At 38.5% G+C, this 25,278-nt stretch overlaps 2 protein-coding genes across 8 annotated transcripts in view; both read right to left on the reverse strand.

Annotated features, from left to right (window-relative positions):
• RAPGEF6 (Rap guanine nucleotide exchange factor (GEF) 6) overlaps positions 1–1,388 on the reverse strand; it is a 219,391-nt gene extending 218,003 nt beyond the window's left edge. For all 5 annotated transcript variants that reach the window (XM_012002443.1, XM_012002445.1, XM_012002442.1 and 2 more), the window contains exon 1: positions 1,114–1,388. In XM_012002443.1, coding sequence (XP_011857833.1) covers positions 1,114–1,182 — 69 coding nt within the window. In that variant the 5' untranslated portion in view covers positions 1,183–1,388. The remainder of the gene's footprint in view (positions 1–1,113) is intronic.
• A 6,271-nt stretch (positions 1,389–7,659) lies between these two features.
• Positions 7,660–25,278, reverse strand: part of FNIP1 (folliculin interacting protein 1) — a 166,854-nt gene continuing 149,235 nt past the window's right edge. For all 3 annotated transcript variants that reach the window (XM_012002448.1, XM_012002447.1, XM_012002449.1), the window contains 3 exons: positions 17,772–17,969; positions 13,040–13,155; positions 7,660–10,710 (listed from right to left, as the gene is read on the reverse strand). In XM_012002448.1, the coding sequence (XP_011857838.1) occupies positions 10,632–10,710; positions 13,040–13,155; positions 17,772–17,969 (393 nt within the window). In that variant the 3' untranslated portion in view covers positions 7,660–10,631. The remainder of the gene's footprint in view (positions 10,711–13,039; positions 13,156–17,771; positions 17,970–25,278) is intronic.

Consider the following 25,278-nt stretch of genomic DNA (forward strand, 5'->3'; position numbering starts at 1 on the left):
AATTCATACTTTCAATTAGCTCACATTGACTTCAAGAATCAGCATAAGGAAACAAAAACTCATCGAATTATAAATGTATATCTCAAAAAGAGAACTCTGGAAAGTGGTAGAATTTGTGCTATTCCTATGTAAACATCAGGATCTTCAATAACATAATTTGACCTATCATGGCATCCGTTATGGCCTGAATAATTGTCACGACCCAAAAGGTCAGCCCAACGTTACTAAGACTCAGTATGCAAAACACTATATATCTGAAAAACTCCACAGTGACTTAGGAAGAATTAACCAAAGCATTTCATTTATTGCAACTTTAAACAAGACAACCCAACAATCCACTCACATTGTTGTTAGTGTTTTGTTTAGAAAATATGTACCACTTGTCATAGAAACTTCTCCAAATCAAGGAAAACCTTCCCCAAAACCTTAGCATTCTATCGGGATAAGCAAAGCTAACAGGTTTTAGTTACATGCCAGAAAACAAGAAAGAAAATCTTTTGAGCTGACACCATAACTGTTAACTCGACACAGCAAATTTTGGATCCAAGCACAAAATACTGTAAAATTTCCCAGTGACAGTCTGAAAAAGTACCTACAGCGGAGTTCTTTAAACATGCATCATCTACTACAGAATTTACCATTTGACTGGATGCAAACCTTTAAACTAATTTTGAAAACTTTCTCTTTTTTTAGGCAACCGTACAATATTTCAGGGACCTTTAAAGAAAAACTATTTCTAAATTACATGGCTGAGATACTTCCCTTACAATTTTCATCTCGTTTTTCATAGTCTACTTAAACGAATGGGCATCTAACTCCGAAACTCGTTATTACTCAACTCAGAAAATACGACTTAGTAATGGTGCTTTCTTAACGACACTCAGAAGTTCCCGGCAAGGGATGGGTACGCGGGTTAAGACCGCATCACGGGCAGGAAGGGCGGTTGGCACCCTGCTGGCGACAAGGGTCGGGTCAGGGCAGAGACTCAAGAGAACAGATTCCCAGTAGCAGGTGCGAGACTCTGGCAAGAGGGCAGTCGCCGCGGGTTTCGGACAGACAGGGGGATGCTGTCTATTGGACTGTGGGACGCACATAAGGGTCGACCAGCCTCACCTCTGGAGTCCGCTCGGGCGGCTTCTTCCTCAACGCCTGCCTAGCGCCAGGATCCACGGGTGAGTTCATGGCCACGGCCTGGGTACTCTGCAGCCTACCCTTAGCAGCCCACGCCACAGTTCATTCACCCTAGGTAGCGGGTGCGGTACCTTTCCCCCGCCCCAAGGAGGGAACTTCGCGCCGTAACAAGGTCCAAACTCAAGCAAACAACCCTTCGCAACGCCCGCCTAGGGCCTCTACCCACGCGCGACTGGCCGGAGACAAACCCTGGCGGGGGCGGGGGAGAGTAAGTGCGCATGCGCAGCACGCACGCGCACGCTAAGGAACGCCCAAGGGAGTGACTCCACTGTGACGTTAGAATTGGGGCGGTGCGGGTAAGTGGTTTCCTGCTGTCGTCGTGAGATTTAAAGACACCTCGCGAGACCTCACCTAAATCCGTCACGGGATCGGCCTTGGCGTTGAGGTTCCGGCTTCTCCATCAGCTGGAGAGACCGGAAACGCGCTGAGGGCCTAAGCAAAAATAGCAGTTTGGGGCAGAACCGTGGGGAGGCGTTCTGAGTGGAGAGAACTGTTGTGCCCAAATCCGGAAGCCCAGGGCGTGGCCAAGTCCGGGTTTGCGCTCCCCTCTGCAACTTCTACTGCCGACTTTGAATATGCGGAAGTAGAAGCCGCCATTCGGCAAAGAAGGAAGTCCACGCACACCCCATATCTCTTTAAATAAAACGAAATCTCTTGTGAAAGCTGCCCACAGAGAAGTGCTTGATCTATTCGAAACGGACGTCATGAGACCAGGGCAGAGAAAGCAAACTTTCACGGCCAGGATGGGCAGCCGGTGCCGCGGCCAGCTCACGATTACCTTTGAGTCAAAAAACTGGATTTAGACTGCGTTCATGTAACTAAATGCCCGGGGCAACCCTCCCTCAGGCAACTGGGTTTAGTGTTGGGACTCGAGTGGCAACTTTTGCAATACTTTTACATTCTAGTCTGCTTCCCAACAGACCGAATAAAGCCAATTTTGTTTCACTGGTCCCTTGGTAAGAAAAACAACTCTCTTAGGAGCAGCCAGAGAGCTGCTGAGGCTGTTTCAACAATAAGCTCACTGACAATTTCAGAATCCACCGTTTTGGGATACTCCTTACCCTTTCTCGTAAGTTCATAGGTAACTAACTTTGGCGACACCACCTTTCCACTGAATTTTAAGCTCCTTGATGGCTGTAACCACATCTAGGTACACCTTGGTATTTCTCACAGCAGTTAGCATAGTTCACTAAATAAGGTGATTTATGATTATGACACGCTTTCCAAAACTAATGACCGATTCACAGTAATTTTAATGACATAATAAGAGTTAAAAGTATATTTGAAAGCAATGAGAGTTCAACACCATTTCTGGGACCCGCAATGACTTAAGGGTTGTTTTCTGTTGGTCCTGGGGCTTGCCCAAACTGGGAGTTTACAACATACTATTAGCATTTCTCTTTTTCAGGTATAGAGCAAAAACCTTACCAGGGAAGTGTGGCATAGCCATTGTAGAAATAAAGTAATCGTGGAAAAATCACAGGATGTTGCAGACGATCTGTTTTCCTCATCATTTTTGGTACAAATATAACCTCTCAAAGGTCTGCCTAGGATCACAAACAAAAGTTATCCCTTCCGTTCTTCAAGGATCATTTTTCAGAGTCACATCAATATTTTGAAAGAGGGAAAAGGAACTATAAAGCATGATCACCACGAACTTGAACTTTAGGGGCAAATAGACCTAGAATTTGTGTCTCTAATATTAGACCTCTTCTAGTTAAGTGACTTGAAGTTATTTAACATCTTAATTTTCCTATGTTAAATGGGAATATAGTAAAGGGCCTGTTGTTTCAGAATTTTCTTAAGATTACGTGAGAAATTTCACATGAAGCACTTAGTATGTTGCCTGCACAATCTAAGCACTCTTTATTATTTCCATGATTTCGCCTCTGGGAAGTGATTTTTTTTTTTTTTTTTTGAGACAGAGTTTTGCTCTTGTTGCCCAGGCTGGAGGGCAATGGCGTGACCTCAGCCCACTGCAACGTCCCTTGAACTACTTGGGAGTTCAAGGGATTCTCCTGCCTCAGCCTCCCGAGTAGCTGGGATTACAGACGCCCGCCACCACACCCGGCTAATTTTTGTATTTTTAGTAGAAACGGTGTTTCACCCATTTTAACCATGTTGGCCAGGCTGGTCTTGAACTCCTGATCTCAAATGATCCACTCAATTTGGCCTCCCAAAGTGCTGGGATTATAGGCATGAGTCCCTGCTCCCGGCCTGGGAAGTAATTCCTCTAAAGTAGAAATTCAACTCTGAATAATTGAGTAGATTTTTTTAGTATAGTTTTTTTCACTTACAACAATCCCAAAACACATTTAAGTATTTGTGAGGATGTGGAACAAGAGGAACTCTCTCAAACTGCTGGTTAAGTGCAAGTTGGGAAGTCACTTTTGGCAAAAAAAAGTAATAAAGCTGAAACATAACACACCTTATGACAGCAAGTCCTTTCCTTGATATATGCCCTATAGCAACAGTCCCCAACGTTTTACGGCACCAGGGACTGGTTTTGTGAAAGACAAACTTTCTGTGGGGGTTGGGGGAGGGTTTCAGTATGGAACTGTTCCAACTCAGATCATCAGGCATTAGATTCTTATAAGGAGCATGCAGCCTAGAACCCTCACATGTGCAGTTCATGATAGGGTTTCTGCTCCTAGAGAATCTAATGCCCCTGATGATCTGACAGGTGGAGCTCAGGCAGTTATGCTTGCTTACCTCCTGCTGTGTGGCTGCTTCCTAACAGGCCATGGACCAGTACCAGTCTTCAGCCTGGGGACTGGGGACCCCTGCCCTGTTAACAGAAAAGATGGAAAAAAATGTTCATTATTCATAGAAGCCAAAAACTGGAAATAACCCAAATATCCATCAATACTAGAAGGGATAAATTGTAAAATATTCATCTACAATGGCACATAGCTACATAGCACATAGTGACGATTCTCCAACATAATGTTGAGAGAAAAAAAGTAAAACAAAATACAGAGTATAATTACACACACAGAGTTTAAACATAAGCAAAACTAGGTCTTTCAGAGATGCATATACAGAGGTAAAATAATAAACAGAAAGCAAGGAAATGAAGTCAGAGTGGTAGTTACAAAAGTGAGATGGTAGAGAATTATGGTCAGGATAGGGCACATGGAGGAGGGGGCTTCTGGACTGCTGAAAATGATCTACTTATTGACCTTAGTGATGGTTATATGAGTATATATTTACTCTGTTTTCTGTATATATTTCACAAGAGAAAGTATGCAAAAATAATTGGGTTTTGTCATTAGACAGCAGTAGTAAAAACTACATTAATATACATGATGACTATCCGTAACTAAATTTAAGTATACATTTTCAAAATCTATCTTGTCCTTTACTATCTTGTATTATATTGTTATATACAGAGAAAAGTGAGGAGAGACAGTGAAGTTCTAATAGCTATTTTCAGACAAAAGGCAACCTCCAGGACAGGATTCACCAGCATTAACTTGTATCTGAAAGAAAAATATAATGGTCTGAATGCAAGTAATTTATTAAATTGTGGGAAAATAAGGACTTTTTAATTGGCTTAACTATTTATGTTTACTTACTACTACCTGACAGCACATTACATATGAGTAACATGTATATATAATTTTTTTGGTCTATCCTCTCCACAAAAAGGAAAATATGTAAACTCTATGAAAACAGAAATAATGTATTATTTACTGGCATATCCCTAGTATCCAAACCTATGCCTAGCACATAATAGGTGTTGAATAAATATTTGCTGAATGACCAAAGAGAACTAAGGACTAACTTATTAAGAGGGCATTTTGCTATTAGAAAGAGAGGTACTTGAATATCATGAACCTGCTCAAGAGTGAAATATATATATATATATATACACATACATATATATATATATATATATTTTTTTTTTTGAAGAGAGGTACTTGATTGCTCTCCAGTGACAAAGATCATCTCTGGTTACATAGCTGTTGCATTGCAAAACTGAATGCTCAATAAATAGATGTAATCATATATCCATCTTTCCAGAATAACTGCAAACCAACAAAAACGGGGTAAAGAGCTCTGGTTTTAACAGTACCTGAAATGAAGTAACGAATTGAGATTTGGAGTATGCTAGAGATTGAGTCACTACTACGGACAAATAAGAGCTTTTACTAACTCAAATCCAGGTCAGTTGTTATTGAATCAGAATCTCTGGGAGTGGGGGTCTAGGAACTCTTATTTTTCAAAAGCTACCCCACGTGCTTCCAATATGCAACCAAGTTTGAGAACCACTTTTAAACTATAATAATTGTGATTCTAAACTAGTCTGATCCATTTTTAACCCCAGCCATTGTACCATACTAAAGGACATTGACTTGAGTGCTAGACCAAATATGCCCAAGAATGGTATCACAAGATTCTTATGAAAATAATACCTTCCCTGTACTTACATATTTATCAACAGTTTCGTCCTTCCCCTTGAGACAATGTAGGAAAGCAATACTGCCTTTATCATTATTTGAATTTGTGCACTGAGGTAAATATAAGGACTGTCCTGATTAAGATAGCCACTTGAAAAGGCAGGAAGCTCAAGCCTCTTTAACTTAATACTCTCCTTAGAGGAAAATGCAGGTTTATTGGTGGGATGTTTAAGAAGACTGTTTAACCCAGATAGAGGTGTCTGCAATCTGATGAAGGGATCAGTCTAGATTCAGGTTCACCAGAAACAAAGTTAGTGTTAAAAGAAAGATAAGGAGAACTAGTCACCTGAGTATTGGAAGAGAGAGAGTAACTGAGCACATGCTTTAAGACCAAAGGACACTAAAGTTCTCCTGACAAATAATGGGTGGGAACATATTCTGTTCTGGACTGCTTGTATTTTTGGCGGGGGGTTGGGGGCGGGGGAGGGCAGGAAGGGGAAGTCTCAACTAATCTTAAATTTAGAGCAAACAGGGCAAAGCCCAGCATGCAGTATGGAATAAAAACAGGAAGCATTACACTCCTCTATGTCCCCCATTTCTATCTGCCTAAGCTGTTCCCACTCACAGCTACAATTTTCCAGCCCCACCTTGCACCTTCAGCTCAGGTTTGGTCCTACTTGCCACCCTACCCCACCTTTCATATTGGCAAAGACAAATGAAGAAATCCCGGATATCTTTACGATACAGCTGTCACCACATAGTAGTTGAGAAAACATTCTGGTCTGAGAGACAAGATGAACACACAGGAAAGACTGTGAGTTCAGAAAATCACATTAAAGTCTTTGTATTTCCTTTTCTCATTAGCAAAAATCTTCTCACAAATGTTACCAGTTTTAAACCTTTAAAATAGCTGACAGCTGTTTCCCAAATACTTGCGACTTCTCTGCTTTGAAACAGTTCACTTATTCTCTTTGGTTAAATGTAAGAGTGATAATATGTAATATTATATGAAAACAGGTACATCAAAAAGCCCCTGGTCTAGTCCCGCCCCCAGGACTAACTCTGCCCAGATCAACCTAGCCTGAGCAAGACAGCTTACCAATAAGCCTACTCACTGATGAGTCACTGCTATAGAGCAAGCACAAAGCTGACTTCCCTACAATACAGATGAAGACAATAGACTTGCTCAGTTACTTGTAAATCAGTGAACGAAGAGGATTAAAACCCAAACTAATCAGCCAATTTTTTGTAAAGTATAGTAATTTGTATTGAATACAATGTTCTTTTTTATTTGAGACAGAGTTTTGCTCTTGTTGCCCAGGCTGGAATGCAGTGGCACGATCTCAGCTCACTGCAACCTCTAGAGGCTGAGGCAGGAAAGAAGCAACTCTCCTGCCTCAGCCTCCGGGGTAGCTGGGATTACAGGTGTCTGCCACCATGCCAGGTTAATTTTTGTATTTTTAGTAGAGATGGGGTTTCACCAGGTTTGTCAGGCTGGTCTCAAACTCCTCACCTTAGGTGATCTGCCCACCTCAGCCTCCCAAAGTGCTGGGATTACAGGCATTAGCCACCGCACCTGGCCTGTATTGAATACAATTTTCTTAACATTACATAACTTCTAGGTTTTAGATTGTTGGGTTGTTTGCTTTCATAAAAGCATTTAAAGAACTTTTCAATTTGTCACTGTAAGAAGATACTCTTATATTTTCTGTTACTATGTTTTTATTCATAAGAACATATGTTAAAAATTCTCACAACAGTAGGTGGGGGGGGGGGGGGCCACAGGAGGAAGGCTGGACAGATTATCTGGTAAAAGTAGCAGCCAAAAATTATTTAGCATTTGGAGTATGCCAGCACTGAGCTAAATCCTTAACATTCATTATTTCATTTGATTCTCACAACCACCTCATGAGGTAGATTCTATTAAATTACCAATATGGAAATACCAATGGGGAAAGGTCACATCCTTAGAAGTGTCAAACTTTGGACAAGAATCTAGGTGGTCTGACATCAGTCCATAATGTTATGTATACCTTAATATATGAAAGAAAGACCAACACCATCCATCAAATTGACATGTGTATTTATTGCACAAATATCCCCTAGAACTGGGAAGTTATTATAATACAAGTGTACATTTGAGAAATGTATACAGAACAAGAAACAACTATGTACATTTTACATATCCAACATCTAAGTAACTTAGAAAAAGCAAACAATCTCATAAGACATCTACCAGAAGTAGGCATTATGTAAAATCTGTTTTTTTAAGTGATCATCCCCAGAGTATGCCAATTGGAACAAAACAAAATCTGTACTAGTATGTTTTTATTGCACTTAACATTTTCAAACTCAAAATTAAGACATATTAATAAAAGCCAGAAATATTTAAAATCAAACCAATTAGTTTATATACAAGAAAAAATTAGTTTTAATTCTATAATGTAAAAGATCCCTTTTTTATTTCCTGTTTCAATAAACAGGGTTTTTTTTTGATATGTAACAACTGTCTGTACCATAACTTGTAAAAATTATTTCCAACAAGCCAAAACTCTTTTCACATTCATCATAATGACCACACTTCAAAGTAGCAGCAGCTCATTCCTTGGGCTTTGCGTAAGGAAAGAATGACTATGATGAAGGTAATAGAAATTATAGAGGGATTAGATTATAAAACTCAGGAATGGGAGGGAGGGGGAGGAAAAAAACAGTAACTCACGAATCCTGTAAGGATTAATGATTCTTTAAGAAACTATAGGTCATTTCCTTCCCAGCAAAGCTTAGCTTTATGAACAACAGTAGCATGAGCCACCCACTTATTGAGGACTAGAATTTCTAAATGGTTATTAAACATTTTAAATAAAGAATAGTTTGATGGTTAAGGAAACACCCAGACATTATCCAACTGCTACATAGAGCTACAATAAAAAATAATAATGTACAAGGCTGGGCACAGTGGCTCACACCTGTAATCCCAGTACTTTGGGAGGTCGAGGCAGGTGGATCACTTGAGATCGGGAGTTCAAGACCAGCCTGACCAACATGGTGAAATCTCATCTCTACTAAAAATACAAAATTAGCTGGGCGTGGTGGCACACACTTATAATCCCAGCTACTTGGGAGGCTGAGGCAGGAGAATCACTCGAACCTGGAAGGCAGAGGTTGTAGTGAGCTGAGATCGCACCGTTGCCCTCCAGCTTGGGCAACAAGAGTGAAACTCCGTCTCAAAAAAAAAAAAAAAAAGGTACAATGACCCGCAAATGTATGAACTTTTTAATATTCTGAATTCTGCCAAAAGGATTGACTCATAGAATTCCAAAATTAGACAACTGGATAATTTTGCTAATGTACAGAATAAGAAAATTAAGCCAAAGAAAATATATCCACAAACACTCCTTGGCAGCAAGTCATCCATGGGAGACTCAGGTAATAACTGGGACTAGGTAAAAGGTCATGGGCCAAACAGATTGCAGACCCACCAATTTCAGGTTTACATTCCATTAAAACAACCATTTCTTCTTTGTCTAGTTGGAGGTCTCTTGAATACATACAGAGCAAGGCAAAATGTGACCCAATGCTGTAAATTCAAGGTCAAAGACAACTTTCCATTATCTATTGAAAATTTAAACAGCAAGAATGGATGTGTTATATAGTAAATATATTTAATAACTGAACAAGTGGTTTTCTTTTTTTAATCAATGATGAAATTATGATGAAAATAGTGAATGAAAGCAGAAACCAACTTTACTACTAGCATTAAAAGTCTCTTAGACCAGATAAGCTATAAACTATAATGTAGTATTCAAGTAAACTGAGGTAGTAGAGAGTATTGAAAACTTTATCCACCCACCTTTCTATTTACATTACTTACAAGAGTTTGGTTCCGTTATTAGCCTTTCTTACAAGCAACATTCTATAGTATGTACAAAGGCAACAATTGAGAAGTGAAAATCTTTGAAAAAAAATGTGCTTTTGGAAGGGAGGGGCTCTTAGAAAAAAAAAATAATTTTAAGAGTTATGAGTTCTATTAGTGTAAATTGAGTATTATTAAGCAGTGAAACAAATATTCAGCTCCTATGGGTTCATGAGGGCTGATACCAAAAGCAAGGGCCTTGGCTACCTGAGCACTTTTAAAGAATATAGTATTGTTTTTGCCAATGCTTTGGTGCAATTTTTAATCCTAATTTTCATTTATATTAAATTAGTGAATAAGCAAATATTAATATTTGTAAGAATAGCTCATACTTACAAACAAATGATATAAAGTAGTATTCTCATTTTGGGAATCTCAGCCTTAAAAAAAAAAGGTTGGCTTTACTTATATTTTAGAGTGCGTGAAACAGAAAAATCACCCATAAGTAACATTTCAGCATTATAGACAATACTAGTTGAAAATATATATTTTTTAAAGGCATGTTTACCAATCTTGTATTTCTACCTCTGCTTTTGTAAAAAAATAGGTACATATGTACACTTGGGTGGATAACATAACATATTTACACTCAATTATTCTGAGTTTGTTATAATTAATAGGTTGTTTAAAATACTTATTTTGAGAAATAACCAGAAATTAGCTGTTTTGAATTGCAAAACTAACAAATAATCAAGGTTTTATAGATCTCTGTACCTTAGAAATTAAAAATTAAAAACTAATGAAATAGCTATTTCTGAGCCATTAAATCATGAGACATTGTTGCTATTTATGAGTTGTGATAACACTGCAGTGATCACATGAAACTCTTGATAATATTCATTTTGTAGAAATTTCTACCATACACTTTGGCTTTTTCAAATGCTTCAAAATTACTGTTGCTTTAATTTCATTTGTTTAAAAATCTACCACCACCCAAAAGTCCAGTCAAAAAGAAAAAGCCATCTGACATACACAGAATACACAATGCTACGCAGGATACCCTGGTGACTGACTCATTCAGATGGAAGTCTAAAAGGGAAAAAGAATCTCCATAAATGCATGTTGTGTCTGCTTCCTTGGTTTCTACTTATTTTCCCACCAATTTCTAACAATCTTTAGGTATATTAAAGGAGTATTTGTGCAACATATGGAGAGTGAGTGCTTGCTACAGCAGCCAGAAGTGGAAGATCACTGGATTCAATCCTGAAATAAAGGGGAAAAAAAATTCAGTTTTGATTTTCTGTACCGAGGACATGAACTCTACAGGCAATAACCACCACCTGTAAGGTCACTATACCTCAACAGTTAAGAAGCTAGGCCACTCTGGCCAAAATGAAAAACTTTCAGTAAATAAATCACAGAACTACAGATATGAGTAACGTCGTCGTAAATGTAGGAAAGTGTCTCAATGACATGCTGATGGAACATGAATTTGGGCAAGGCACAATGACTAACAACTACAATCTAGTGTAATAACAGCTGGGTGCGGTGACTCATGCCTGTAATCCCAACACTTTGGGAGGCCTAAGTGGGAGGACTGCTAAGCCCAGGAGTTCAAGACCAACTTAAGCAAGATAATGGCAAGATATTCAGACCCTATCTCCATGAAAAAATTTTAAAAACCAGCTGGGCATGGTGGTGTGTGCCCATGGTACCAGCTACTCTGGAAGCTGAGGCAGAAGGATCTCTTGAGCCCGGGAGGATGAGGCTGAAGTCAACCATGTACCAACAGCACGGCGACAGAGCAAGATCCTGTCTCAAAAAAAAAAAAAAAAAAAAACCAAAAACAGTAATAGTGTGTACCCAGATTGTTTTAGATTCAGATGTTTCTATAATAAGATGTATTGGAAGTAATGGGAGCTACTTCAAAATACATCCTACCACAAATTTACAGGAAAAGAAAAATAGCCAATCAACATAGAAAATATTAATCAGACTCCCTCATGGTTAGAGAAACGTGAATAAAATCAGATGCCATTTTTTAGCTAGTAGCTTGGCAAAGATCAAATTTGGTTACAGCCAGTAGTGAGAACAGCGCCTCTTACTGTTTGTGGGAATTCATATTGAAACTTTCTGGAGAGTATTCAGTATAATCTATCAAACTATCTATCAATACAGGCCCATTAACCAAAAATTCTATTTCAAGGAATTTATCCTACAAATGTCAGAGATTTATATTCAGTCTAGCATTGGTTTATAGTAGCAAAAAACTAAAAATAATCTAAATTCCAACATTAATGGAATGCTAGACAGCCATTAGGAAGAATGAGATTATTATGTGCTTATATGAACATTCAAGATATAGGAAAAGGAAAGTTGTACAAGGACACAAGAGTATAAGTCGTTAGATTTTTAAATAATATTCATTTAAAAATTCTATAAAACAATCTGTTAACAGTGTTTGAGTAGGGGTTGGAAGTTGGGGAAAGAAGACAATGACACTTTTCATTGTATGTCAAAATGCACTGTAAATTTTGGTTATATGTATGTTACTTTTTAAAACTTGTCTTAAATATTTTTACATAAAGGCATTAAACACACACCTTACTCCCCAGAAAAACAACATTATATCCTGTTAATTGATTTTCCAAATACTGGAGAACAATTCTCTCTGTATAACTCAAGTCAAAATCATCAGGACTGGACCAACAGTGTGGTACTACAGAATGTAAATAGGGTCTAAAGGAAAAAAGATATAGAGTCATTCAAATCCCTAATTAGTCCTACCAGTGTGTGTGACATCTGGCATGTTAACTTACAGAATCATCTGTTTCCAACCTGGATAACATTGCCTACACACTGCAGGATGATAACAAGAATTAAGAAATAACACTAGTAAAAAAAGTTAATTTGGTTTCTGACATACAGTAGGTTCTCAGTGATACTGGTTTCTTTTCCCATCATAAAAGCAAAATTAGATAAAAGTTCTAGCTTGTTTTGCTTTCTTTAATGGCATTTCAAGAAATGATTCATATGAACCCACCTAAAGTGGCCAGAGAACCCAAGAAAAGTGACCACAGAACATAATGAAATAGGGCCATACTATGCTCCCCCACCAACTTCCCATTCCTCCTTCAGTAAGCATTTTTGATAACTGTTTTCTACCAGAGAATAATGCAGAGTAGACAGACATAATATATAGTTAATGGGGAGGAAGGAGTAATATATGGATAACGTATTACCATCCTCAGACTTCTGTTACCTCAATCAGCTCACTTAGAAGGCAGGGCAGATACTTGGAATAATGAGTTTGCAACATATTTAATAAATAAAAATGAGTATGTACTTATTTTTCTCAGAAAAAAATTCAGATTTTAATTCATTCTGATTATATTCTCAACCGACTGTATATAATGGCACAAAGGATAATGCCTTTCAGGTTATTATATGGTACAGGGCAACCTAAATGATAACAGCCTCCAGCTTCTAATAGGAGAAGATACATAAAAGAAGAAAGGGCAATTCTGAGGAACATTCCTTGCATGATGACAGAGCAATGAAAGCAAAGCCAGAAAAGAAACGATTAACATACCCCAGAACCACTCCCAGCTCCTTGACATGAACACGCATCTGCCCCCTCAGGTATTCAGACAGCATTTTACTTTTGAAGTATAGCTCCTGCAACCGGTCTTCAAGATGCATTACACACTGTAGTTAGGGAGGAACCAAGAACCAGGTCAGAAAACAGTTTGCAACTCTCAGTCATGGCAAACTCCAAAACATAATGTTTTTGACAATTCTGTTTATTTATTTCAACATGAACTAAAATTTGGAGCACATTTTTAAAGTATATAGTTTTAGCTAAAGAGGGAAGTGAACCTTTTTCTAGCTCATATCAAAGATTACCTTCTATAGCATCATTTCTTTTTAACTGTGCTAAAAATACCACATACAATTTGCCCTTTTAACCATTGTTGTTTTTTGTTTTTGAGACAGAGTCTCGCTCTGTCACCCAGGCTCGAGTGCAATGGCATGCTCTCAGCTCACTGCAACGTCCACCTCCCGGGTTCAAGCGATTCTTCTGCCTCAGCCTCCTGAGTAGCTGGGACTACAGCCATGCACACCACACCCGGCTAATTTCTTTTGTATTTTTAATAGAGACAGGGTTTCACTACGTTGGCCAGGCTGGTCTCAAACTCCTGACCTCAGGTGATCCACCCACCTCAGCCTCCAAAGTGCTGGGATTACAAGTGTGAGCCACCGTGTCCAGCCCCAAAACCATTTTTAAGTATACTTCAGTGGCACTAAGTACAGTCAAAATGTTGTGCAACCATCACTACTATCCATTCCAAAACTGCTTTCACTATGTTTTTATTCCAAATTTGATAAATGTAAAATTTTTACAAATTAATACTTTTCAAATGTATTTACACAGGAAAGGATGTATTCTCCTGTGGAGAATAAAAAACAGTTTGCAAAAGTTCATAAAGAATCCTATGTAGTTCCCCAATTTCTAAGCTGAAAGACTGAAAATTAAAACACATCTGGGCATTGTGGTTCACACTTGTAATCACAACACTCTGGGAGGTGGAAGCAGGAGGATCATCTGAGGGCAGGAGTTCGAGACCAACCTGGGCAACATAGTGAGACTCTGTCTATACAAAAAAAAAAAAAAAAAAGAATTAGCCGAGCATGGTGATATGTGCCTATAGTCTTAGCTACTCAGGAGGTTAAGGCAGGAGGACTGCTTGAGCCCAGGGTTTTGAGGGTGCATTGAGCCATGACTACTACTGCAATTCAGCCTGGGCGACAAAAGTTAAAAAAAAAAAAAACAACAAAAACCTAAAACACATACATTTTGTTTAATGTCAATTAACTTGTTCAATTTACTAAAATAGGTGATTTATCATGTGAATTGATGCTAAACATATTTGAGGAAAAAAACAGAAGTTTCAGGCGCTAAACATTAAATTCTTGCAAAGTGTTCCTTTCCAATGAAAATCAGCTATTAAAAGCTCCTAATAAAAATCCACTTTATTACTGGAAAAACACAACCAAATGGTTGTGGTTTTATAGCGTATGTTTTTTTCACAATGCTTTAGGCTGATAATGCCATAAGAAAATTTCAACTGCAAAATATATGTAGATATAAAATATGTAATATAATTTACTATATTAACCACTTCACAGTATATAATTCCATAGTCCTAAGAGCATTCAGTGTTGTGCAACCATCATCACCATTCATTTCTAGAACATTTCATCATCTCAAAAACTCTGTACTCATCATCTCAAACAAAAACTCTGTACTCATTAAACAATAACTCCTTATTCTCTTTTTTCCCACAGCTCCTGGTAACCACTATTTTAGTTTCAGTCTCTATGAATCTGCCTATTTGTGGTACCTCATATAAGTGGAATCATACAATATTTGTCCTTTTGTGTCTAGTTTATTTCGCTTAGCATAATGCTTATGAGGTTCATCCATGTTGTAGCATGTATTAGAATTTCAGCCCTTTTCATGGCTGAGTAAATATTGCATTACATGTATTATACCAAATTTTGTTTATCCATTCATTTGCTGATGGACGCTTGGGTTATTTCTAACGTTTGGCTATTGAGAATAATGTTTCTATGAGCAACAGTATACTGCCTGAATCCCTGGTTTTAATTGTTTTTAGTATAAACACAGAAGTGGAATTAATAGATCATATGGTAATACAATGTTAAACTTTTTGAGGAACAGCCAAACTTTTCCCACAGCTCCTGCACCACTTTACATTACCATCAACAATGCATGAGGGTTCCAAGGTCGCCACATCTTGGTCAATACTTACTATTTGTTGTGAATTCTTTTTATCATAGTCATCCTTACAGGTATTGAATGGCAGCTCACTGTGGTTTTATTTGCATTTCCCTAATGCCTAATGATGTTGCGCATATTTTCATGTGCTTATTGGCCATTTGTATATTTTCTTTGGCAAAATGTCTATTCAAGACCTTTGCCATTTTTTAATTCAATTGTTTGCTTTCTGTTGAGTTGTAGGAGTTATTTATATATTCTGAGTATCAATCCCTTTTGAGATATATGATTTGCAAATACTTTCTATTTTATAGGTTGTCTTTTCACTCTGTGATAGCTAATAAAAGTTTTTAATTTGATGAAGTCCAATTTATCTATTTTTTTACTTTTGTTACCTATGCTTTTGGTTTCAAATTCAAGAAGTCACTGCCATATCCAATGTCAAAAAGATTATCCCCCAGGTTTTCTTGTAAGTTTTATAGTTTTAGCTCTTAAATCTTTGATCCATTTGGAGTTCATTTCTGTATATGGCATAATTCTTTTGCATGTGGCTATCCAGTTTTCCCAGCATCTTTTGTTGAAAAGACTCCTTTCCCTGTTGAATGGTCTTGGCACCTTTGTTGAAAATTAATTAAACTTACATGTGAGGGTTAACTTTTAGGATCTCCATTCTGCTTCACTGGTCTGTATGCCTGTCCTTATGCCAGTAGCACAATGTTTTGATTACTGTAGCTTTGTAGTAAGTTTTCAAATCAAGAAATGTGAAATCTACCAACACTGTTGTTTTTCAAGATTGTTTTATCTCTTTGGGGTCTCTTGAGATTCTTAATGTATTTTAAGATGGGTTTTTCTATCTCTGCAAAAAATATCAATTGGATTTTGATAGGGATTACATTTAATCTGTAGATAACTTTGAATAGTAATGGCATCCTAATAATACTAATTCTTTCAATCCAAGAGCATGGGAAGTGCTTTCATTTACATATGTCCTTAATTTCTATCAATAATGTTTTGTACCTTATAGTGTACAAGTGAGTCTTTTGTCTCCCTAAATTTATTCCTAAGTAATTTATTCTTTTTGGTGCTATTGTAAGTGGAATTGTTTTCTTAATTTCCTTTTCAGAGTGTTCATTGTTCAAATAAGTATACATAAATGCAACTTATTTTTATGTGTTTTGTATTATGCAAATCTGCTTAATTTGCTTATTAGCTCTACCAGTTTTTTGTGGAATCTTTGTTTTCTATGTACGAGAAAATCATGTCATCTGCAAACAGAGATAATTTTATTTCCTCTTTTCCAATTTTGAAGTCTTTTGTATTTTTCTTGCCTGATTGCTCTGGCTAAAACTCTCAGTAGCATGTCGAACAGAAGTAGTCAAAGTGGGTATCATTGTCTTTTTCCTAATCTTAGGGAAATATTTTCAGTCTTCCACCACTTAGTGTGATGCTGGCTATGGGTTTGTCATAGATATCCTTTATCATCTTGAACTACAGAGCTTTTTAACTATGCTATGTTATAGTTCTCCTAATGAGTGAAAGAAAGAACCTTGAAAGTTAGAAATGGGGTCTTTTACTAGTAAGAGGTTACCAGTATTACAAAGAGATCAGTAAAAGTCCTGACATGACAATGAGGATCCAGAATGTACTGGCATTTTACACAAAGTTGGGACATGTTGCATGACTATACTACACATGATCAAACATTTTGGCTGCTGAAATCAGAACATACAGACATGTACACATCCCCTTCTGTCTTAGCTTGGGCTGCCATAACAAAGTATCATAGACTGTGTGGATTAAAAAAAAAACAAAAACAGATATATAGCTGGGCATGGTGGCTCATGCCTGTAATCTCAGCACTTTGGGAGGCTGGGGCAGAAGGAACACTTGAGCTCAGGAGTCTGAGACCAGTCTGGGCAATGGGGCAAAATGCCATCTCTACTAAAAAAATACAAAATATTAGTCAGGCGTGGTAGCACGTGCCTGTAGTTCCTGCTACTCAGCAGGCTAAGGCAGGAGGATCACCTGAGCCCAAGAAGTCGAGGCTGCAAGGAGCCAAGATCGCACTGCTGAGCTCCAGCCCAGGTGATAGGATTAAGACACTGTCTCAAACAAACAAAAAACCCCAGATATTTATTTTCTCACAGTTCTGGAAGCTAGAAATACAAGACCAAGGTGCAAGCATGGTTGGGTTCTGGTAAGGGCTCTCTTCCTGCTGGCAGACAGTCGTTTTCTCACTGTGTCCTCACATGGTGGAGAGAGAACAAGCTTTCTCTCTCTTCCTCATCTTCTTAGGCCAGTAATACCATCATGAGCACCCCACCCTCAAGACCTCATCTTACCTTAGATACCTCCCAAAGACCCTGTCTCCAAATACTGTCACACTGGGAATTAGGGCTTCAATATATGAGTTCAGGTAATGACACAAACATTCAGTCCCTAACAGCTTTTTTTCAGAAAAACAATGATGAAAGCTTTAAGCAGTGCTTAAAGTAATGCAAACGTCGTTACACATACTTACAAAATTTGGAGACAAGTTATGCTTATAAAGCTGAAGTGTGGAATGAAGCAGATTGGAAACAAGACTGGAAACCAATACTTCCTTTCCCAATTTATTATCTGTCACTCGTCTCTGGCTACTGGCCACTTGAACAGTCCATTTATCCATATCAGCTATAATACAGACAGCTTCTGCTATTGGTTCATCTAAAACTGGATGCTGGAAATAAAAGAATAATTCATCTTATGATTAGCAAATGAAATTTCCAAAAATAATGGTAATTCAGCAATGAAGGTTTACTAAACAAAAACAGAAAAAAAAATTAAACTTCAATATTTCAATATCTCCTTGACCAAGGAAAATAATTAACTCATTAACAAATACCCTGAGACATATTATAGATACCATCATAGATACTTTGTATTCATTACAAGGACTTTGTATTATTTAGTCCAGAACTTAACTTTCAACAGTCTTTTGATCATTCATTAATTTGACAAATGTATTCTCAACTATGTGCCAGGCAATTGAAAGAAAATGTTTTTTACCCTGAAAGAGACAAACATTTTATTTTATTTTATTTTGAGACAGTCTGGCTGTCGCCAGGTTGGAATGCAGTGGCGCGATCTCAGCTCACTGCAAGCTCCGCCTCACGGGTTCAAGTCATTCCCCGGCCTCAGCCTCCTGAGTAGCTGGATCTACAGGCATGCACCACCATGCCTGACTAATTTTTTGTATTTTAGTAGAGACGGGGTTTCACCATGTTGGCCAGGATGGTCTCCATCTCCTGACCTTGTGATCCGCCCACCTCGGCCTCCCAAAGTGTTGGGATTACAGGCGTGAGCCACTGCACCTGGCCTAACAAACATTTTAAAAATAGAACAGGACAGGACAGGACAGATGCTGTGGCTCACAGCTATAATCCCAGCACACTGGGAGGCTGAGGTGGGAGGACTGCTTAAGGCCAAGAGTTTGAGACTAGCCTGAGCAACATAACCAGACCTCATCTCTACAAAAAAATCTAAAAAATCAGCCAGGAATGGTGGCAAGCACCTGTAATCCCAGCTACTTAGGAGGCTGAGGTAGAATGATTGCTTGAACCCAGGAATTCAAGATTGCACTGATCTAAAACTGTGCCACAGCACTCCACTGTGGGTCAAAGTTAAGTAAGACACTATCTCAAAAAAACCACAGAAAACAAAAACCACAAAACAACAACAACAAAAAAAAAAACAAGACTTATTCACACAAATAAGTCAATGGTAAGATTCTGTGCTAACTATCCCCATATGTCAGGCATTAATATCCGTCAGCACCAGAGAAGGTATTCCTTGATGTCATGAAGTACTTTGCTGCCTACATGAATTAGATTTTTCTGTTTGACTAAGACATCTGTCCGGAGTATGAATACAGCAGTTAAAAATGGGACACAGCAAAATATGTAACAGAGTTCTCCAAGATACATTGTTAAGTGAAAAAAAAATTCAGTCTGGGCGTGGTGGCTCACGCCTGTAATGCCAGCACTTTGGGAGGCCAAGGTGGACCTATCACCTAAGGTCAGGAGTTTGAGACCAGCCTGGCCAATATGGTGAAACCCTAACTCTACTAAAAACACAAAAAATTAGCCAGGCATGGTGGCGGATGCCTGTAATCCCAGCTACTCAGGAGGCTGAGGCAGGAGAATGGCTTGAACCCAGCAGGCAGAGGTTGCAGTGAGCTGAGATCGTGTCACTACTCTCCGGCCTGGGCAACAAGAGCAAAATTCTGTCTCAAAAAAAAAAAAAAAAAAAAAGGGTCACTATACATACAGTTATGTTTCTAAAAATTCGGATCTACATCTAAATGAACATGTATAGAAAAAAGAAAGAAAATACTCAAATCAAGTATGCAGTACTGAAGATTTCTGTGAAGAAGCAGGAATATTAAGAGTATGAAGAACTTTTACTTTTTACTCTGTATATCTTTACACTGTTTGAATTTTTTCATTTTTCTTTATTTTTTTGAGACAGAGTCCCACTCTGTCGCCAGCCTAGGCTGGAGTACAGTGGCGTGATCTCAGCTCACTGCAACCTCCGCCTCCCGGGTTCAAGTGATTCTCCTGCCTCAGCCTCCTGAGTAGCTGGGATTACAGGCATGTGCCACCATGCCCGGCTAATTTTTGTACTTTCAGTAGAGACAGGGTTTCACCATGTAGGTCAGGCTGGTCTCGAACTCCTGACTTAGCAATCTGTCCACCTTGGCCACCCAAAGTGCTGGGATTACAGGCATGAGCCACCACACCCAGTCCTTATTGTTTGAATTTTTATCACAAGTATTTACTTTCATTGTTAAAAATGTTAAGACAGTGAAAAATAATACTTTAACTCATATATACATAGTCATGAAAAAGCCACAAGGCATATGGCTATGTCCTTGCCTTCCCCTGGTTTACAAACAAAGACCAAAAATGACAATTAAGTACACAGCATGACTGCCAGAAACAGATAGTGACCCTACCTTTAATATTTTTCTGTTTTTGGAAAGGTAAGGATTTTTTTTACTACTGGCCAAATAGAATAGCAGCAACAAGACTGAGAGTAAAACATTTATAATATGAAATACTCAGACCCATGGCTTTTCCTCTCTAACTTTTAATGTTACTACAATTAGGATAAGGTACTACTATAAGGACAAAAGTTTACTCCTGGATAAGCCCAGGTTTAGCATCCTCAAATGATATTACTTTGCCTAGTTAATGAACAACTACTCTGAATAAAGCTGCTTCCTAGACAAGAAACAAACACAACAGAACTCAGAGACTTGTGAGGGAGATCAAAACGAATACATCTAGCTTTAAAAAAAAAAAAAAAAAAAGGGTTACTGATGAAGCAGAAACCAAGTGCTGGGAAGCAGAGGAGGGCAATCGTGGGATCTGTGTGATAGGGAGTTTCGCAGTGAAAGGGACATAGGAATATGACATCGAAGTGTATAGATAGAATTACTGGTGAAAAAATGGGAGAAGAACATGGATAATTCAGTAAGACTCAGAAATAGAAGTAGATGCAAATGGCTACATCTGTGGGAAATGATATAGAGAAATAAGAAGAGAATGGCAAAAAGTCCAGAAATATACCTTGGGAAGATTTTCCATGGAGCCCCAAATTTATATTTGTTTTTTATAAAACAGTATTCAAATATTTATTTGTCTCTTGCCAAGGATAAAACACTTTGTTATTCATCACTTAATTATGGAAATACAATTTTGGCAAAGATATATACGTCTGTGATATTGTGAAATATATTCAGCTGACCAACAACATGGGTTTGAACTGAAGGTCTACTTAAATGCCAATTTTTTCCAATATAATATTTGGGTAAAGTTTTTGGAAATTTGCAACAATTTGAAAAACTTAAAGAGACAAAACTGTGTAGCCTAGAAATATGGAAAATAGGAAAAAGTTAGGCATGTCAATAATACATAAAATATATGTGGATGCATGGCACAGTAGTGTGCATTTGTAATCCCAGCTACTGGGGAGGCAGAGGCGGGAGGATCAACTGAGCCCAGTAGTTCGAGAGACTAACCTGAGCAACATAGTAAGACCCATCTCAAAACAAACAAACAAACAAAAAAATGTAGATAGTATATTTTATCATTACTACTGTTTCTGCTTCAATGGTCAAACCACTGAAGAGGATCAATTGAGCCTAGTAGTTCGAGAGACTAACCTGAGCAACATAGTAAGACCCATCTCAAAACAAACAAACAAAAAAATGTAGACAGTATATTTTATCATTTAGTACTGTAAAATACACACAAATCTACTATAAGTTAAAATATATAAAAACTTACACATTGACAAAGCATACAAGGTGACATTCGCAGCCCAGAGAAATGTTAACAAATATATAGTATTAAATACATTTGTTTGTATTTAATATACTTATGACATATTAATATAGTTTAATATAGTTTAAATAACACTTAATATAGTTATAACATAATATAGTTATGATTATAACTGCATAAAACTAGCTGTAGTTCCTACTGTACTACTGTAATAGTTTTGTAGCCACTTCCTGTTGCTATTGCCCAGAGTTCAAGTGCTGCAAGTATGTACTTCAAACACCCTGCCAACTTAATCATCTCTGCACGAGCAGTTCCACTCTCCAATAAACAGCGTATCTCAGTTAAAAACTACTCTCTTTTCGAGACCATCCTGGCTAACACAGTGAAACCCCGTCTCTACTAAAAATACAAAAAAAAAAAAAAAAAATTAGCTGGGCCTGGTGGCGGGCACCTGTAGTCCCAGCTACTCGGGAGGCTGAGGCAGGAGAATGGCGTGAACCTGGGAGGCAGAGCTTGAAGTGAGCCGAGAACACGCCACTGCACTACAGCCTGGGCAACAAAGCGAGACTCCATCTCAAAAAAAAAAAAACAAACTAATTTCTTGGGAGGCTAAGGCAGGGGGATCCCTCAAGCCCAGGTGCTGAGGCTGCAGTGAGCTATGACTGCACCAAGGACTCCAGTCGGGGTGACAGAGTGAGACTCTGTCTCTAATAAAACAAAAAGACAAAAAGATAACAAATGAAACTGATGTCTAAAGGTTCTCATGTATTTTTCATCATGGTTAGTGTGATACAGCAAACCCTGAATAATATCATGGGACCCACATGGAGTACCACTAGTGATGCTGGAAATGCTCTCAAGAAAAGTAGAGAGAAGTTAAGACATTACAAGAAAAACTTGAATGGCTTGATATAGACCATAGATTAAGTAGCTGTGGTTACCCATCATTTCAAGATCAATGAATCCACCATGAGGACCGTTGTAAAATAAGAAAAGGAAATTTGTGAAGCTGTCACTGCAGCAATGCCACTAGGTGTGAAAACCATGCACTTTTGCAGAATACCTTTTAAATGTCATAATGAAAATGCAGCTCTTATGTGGGTACAGGGTTGCTGTAAGAAAGCTCTAACTATAGACTCTAATATTACTATTTTTTAAATGAAGTCATTATACGACAACTTAAAGCAAACGGAGGGTAAAGGATCTAAAGCTGGAGAATTTAATGCTAAGAAAGGATGGTTTGATAATTTTAGAAAGAGTTATAGCTTAAAAAATATCAAGATGACAGCTTTTGCTGACCCAGAGGCAATACACAAGTTCTTAGACACGATCAAGAAAATCATAGGGGACAAAAGATACCTGCCTGAACAGGTTTTTATTGCAGATGAAAGTACCCTATTGTGGAAAAAGACACCACAATGTACATTTATTAGTAAGGAAGAGGAGCAAGCACCAAGATTTAAGGCAGGAAGGGATTAGCTAACTCCACTGTTTCGTGTAAATGCAGTCAGGATTAGATCAGAACTACCCTTATATATAGAGCTGCTAACCTCTGGACCTTGAAGGAAAAAAGATAAACACCACCCCTGCAAGTCTTCTGATTGTACAATAAGAAAGCCTGAAAAACAAAAACTATTTTTCTGGATTGAATCTACTCATGCTTTTTTTTTTTTTTTTTTTGAGACAGAGTCTTGCTGGGTCACCCAGGAGGCTCACTGCAACCTCCAACTCCCAGGTTCAAGGATTCTCCTGCCTCAGCCTCTCAAGTAGCTGGGACTACAGGCACCTGTCACCACGCCTGGCTAATTTTTGTATTTTTAGTACATACGGGTTTTCACTATGTTGGCCAGGCTGGTCTCGAACTCCTAACATCATGATCTGCCCACCTTGGCCTCCTAAAGTGCTGGGATTACAGGCATCAGCCACCACGCCTGGCCCCACCCATGCTTTATTTCTAAAATCAAGAAGTACCTTGCCAGTAAGTGATTGCCTTTTAAAGTTCTTATGTTGGACAATGCCCCTGGCCACCCAGAACCCTATGAGTTTAACACTGAGAGTGCTGAAGTGGTCTAATTGCCCCTAAACACATCTCTAACTCAGCCTCTAGATCAGGGTGCCATAAGGACCATTAAACACAATATTCTTTAAAAATGATTGTCAGTGCTATGGAAAAGAACCCCAGTGGAGAGAACATCATGACAGTCTGATGAATCACCCCATAGAAGATGCCATTGCTGTTACAGAAAAAGCCACAAAAGCCATCAAGCCTGAAACAATAACTTCCTGCTGGAGAAAACTGTGTCCAGATGTTGCGCACAGAATTTAACAACAGAGCCAATCAAGGAAATCATGAAAGAGTTTGTAAATACGGCAAAAAAAAAATGGTGGATGAAGGCTTTCCAGATATGGATCTTGCAACTTTGGGAGGCCGAGGCGGGCAGATCACGAGGTCAGGAGATTGAGACCATCCTGGCTAACATAGTGAAATCCTGTCTCTACTAAAAATACAAAAAAATTAGCCAGGCATGGCGGCGTGCGCCTGTAGTCCCAGCTGCTGAGGAGGCTGAGGCAGGAGAATGGCATGAACCCAGGAGGCGGAGCTTGCTGAGATCGCGCCACTGCATTCCGGCCTGGGCGACAGAACAAGACTCCATCTCAAAAAAAAAAAAAAAAAAAAAAAAAAAAAGATACGGATCTTGCAGAAATTCAAGAGAGCTAACAGACACCATACCAGAGGAATGAACAGAAGACAACTCGATGGAGATGAGTGCTTCCAAACCAGTGCCAGACAATGAGGAACAAGACGCAGAAGCAGCAAGGCCAAACAACAAGTTGACGTTAGACAATCTACCAGAAGGGTTCATATTATTCAAGACTGATTTTTATTTCTTTTACTACATGGGCCTTTCTATGATACTGAAATCACCTTTGCAAAAGTTGTATTAGTGAGAACATCATAGCAGTGAACTAAGCTAACCCAAAACCCATCTTGCCTTTCCCTTAATTATTCCTGGGATATGGGGCCAAGCTAACTTTGGAAGACATTTAGGCTACAGTATTTTTGTTTTTTTTTTTTAAGGTGTGCAATTTTATTCAACTGGTCTCAAGTCAGTGTACAGGTAAGCCCTGGCTGCCTCCACCCACTCCAAGGGTGACCAAAAGCCTTCGTACATCTCAAGTTGGGGGACAAAAAAGGGGGGCCACGAAGGCTGATCATTCAAAGTAAAACAAAAAAGTATTAAGGCGAAGATTAAAAAATTTTGCATTACATAATTTACATGAAAGCAATGCTATTACCTCCCCTGTGTGGACTTGGGAGAGGACTGGGCCATTCTCCTTAGAGAGAAGTGGGGTGACTTTTAGGAGGGCAGGGGACTTCCTGTAGCAATGCATTTCACAATATTTGGAATGACTATTAGAAAAAAGAACAATGTACAATCAAAGTCCTCGGCCACATTGTAGAACTTTGGGGGATGCTTGCTCCAGCCGACTGCTGTCACCTTCACTGTTCCAGTTTTTAAATCCTGAGTCTAGCCAAAAAAAAAAAAAAAAAAAAAAACACCAAAAACAAAAAACAAATAAAGCCATGCCAATCTCATCTTGTTTTCTGCACAAGTCAGGTTTTGTCAAGAAAGGGTGTAACGCAACTAAGTAACACTCCGTCTAGAAGCATTTGTGGTGAACGATGGAGAGGCTGGA

The sequence above is a fragment of the Mandrillus leucophaeus genome, unplaced genomic scaffold, assembly GCF_000951045.1.
Source record: "Mandrillus leucophaeus isolate KB7577 unplaced genomic scaffold, Mleu.le_1.0 Scaffold688, whole genome shotgun sequence".
In the NCBI taxonomy this organism is placed as follows: domain Eukaryota; kingdom Metazoa; phylum Chordata; class Mammalia; order Primates; family Cercopithecidae; genus Mandrillus; species Mandrillus leucophaeus.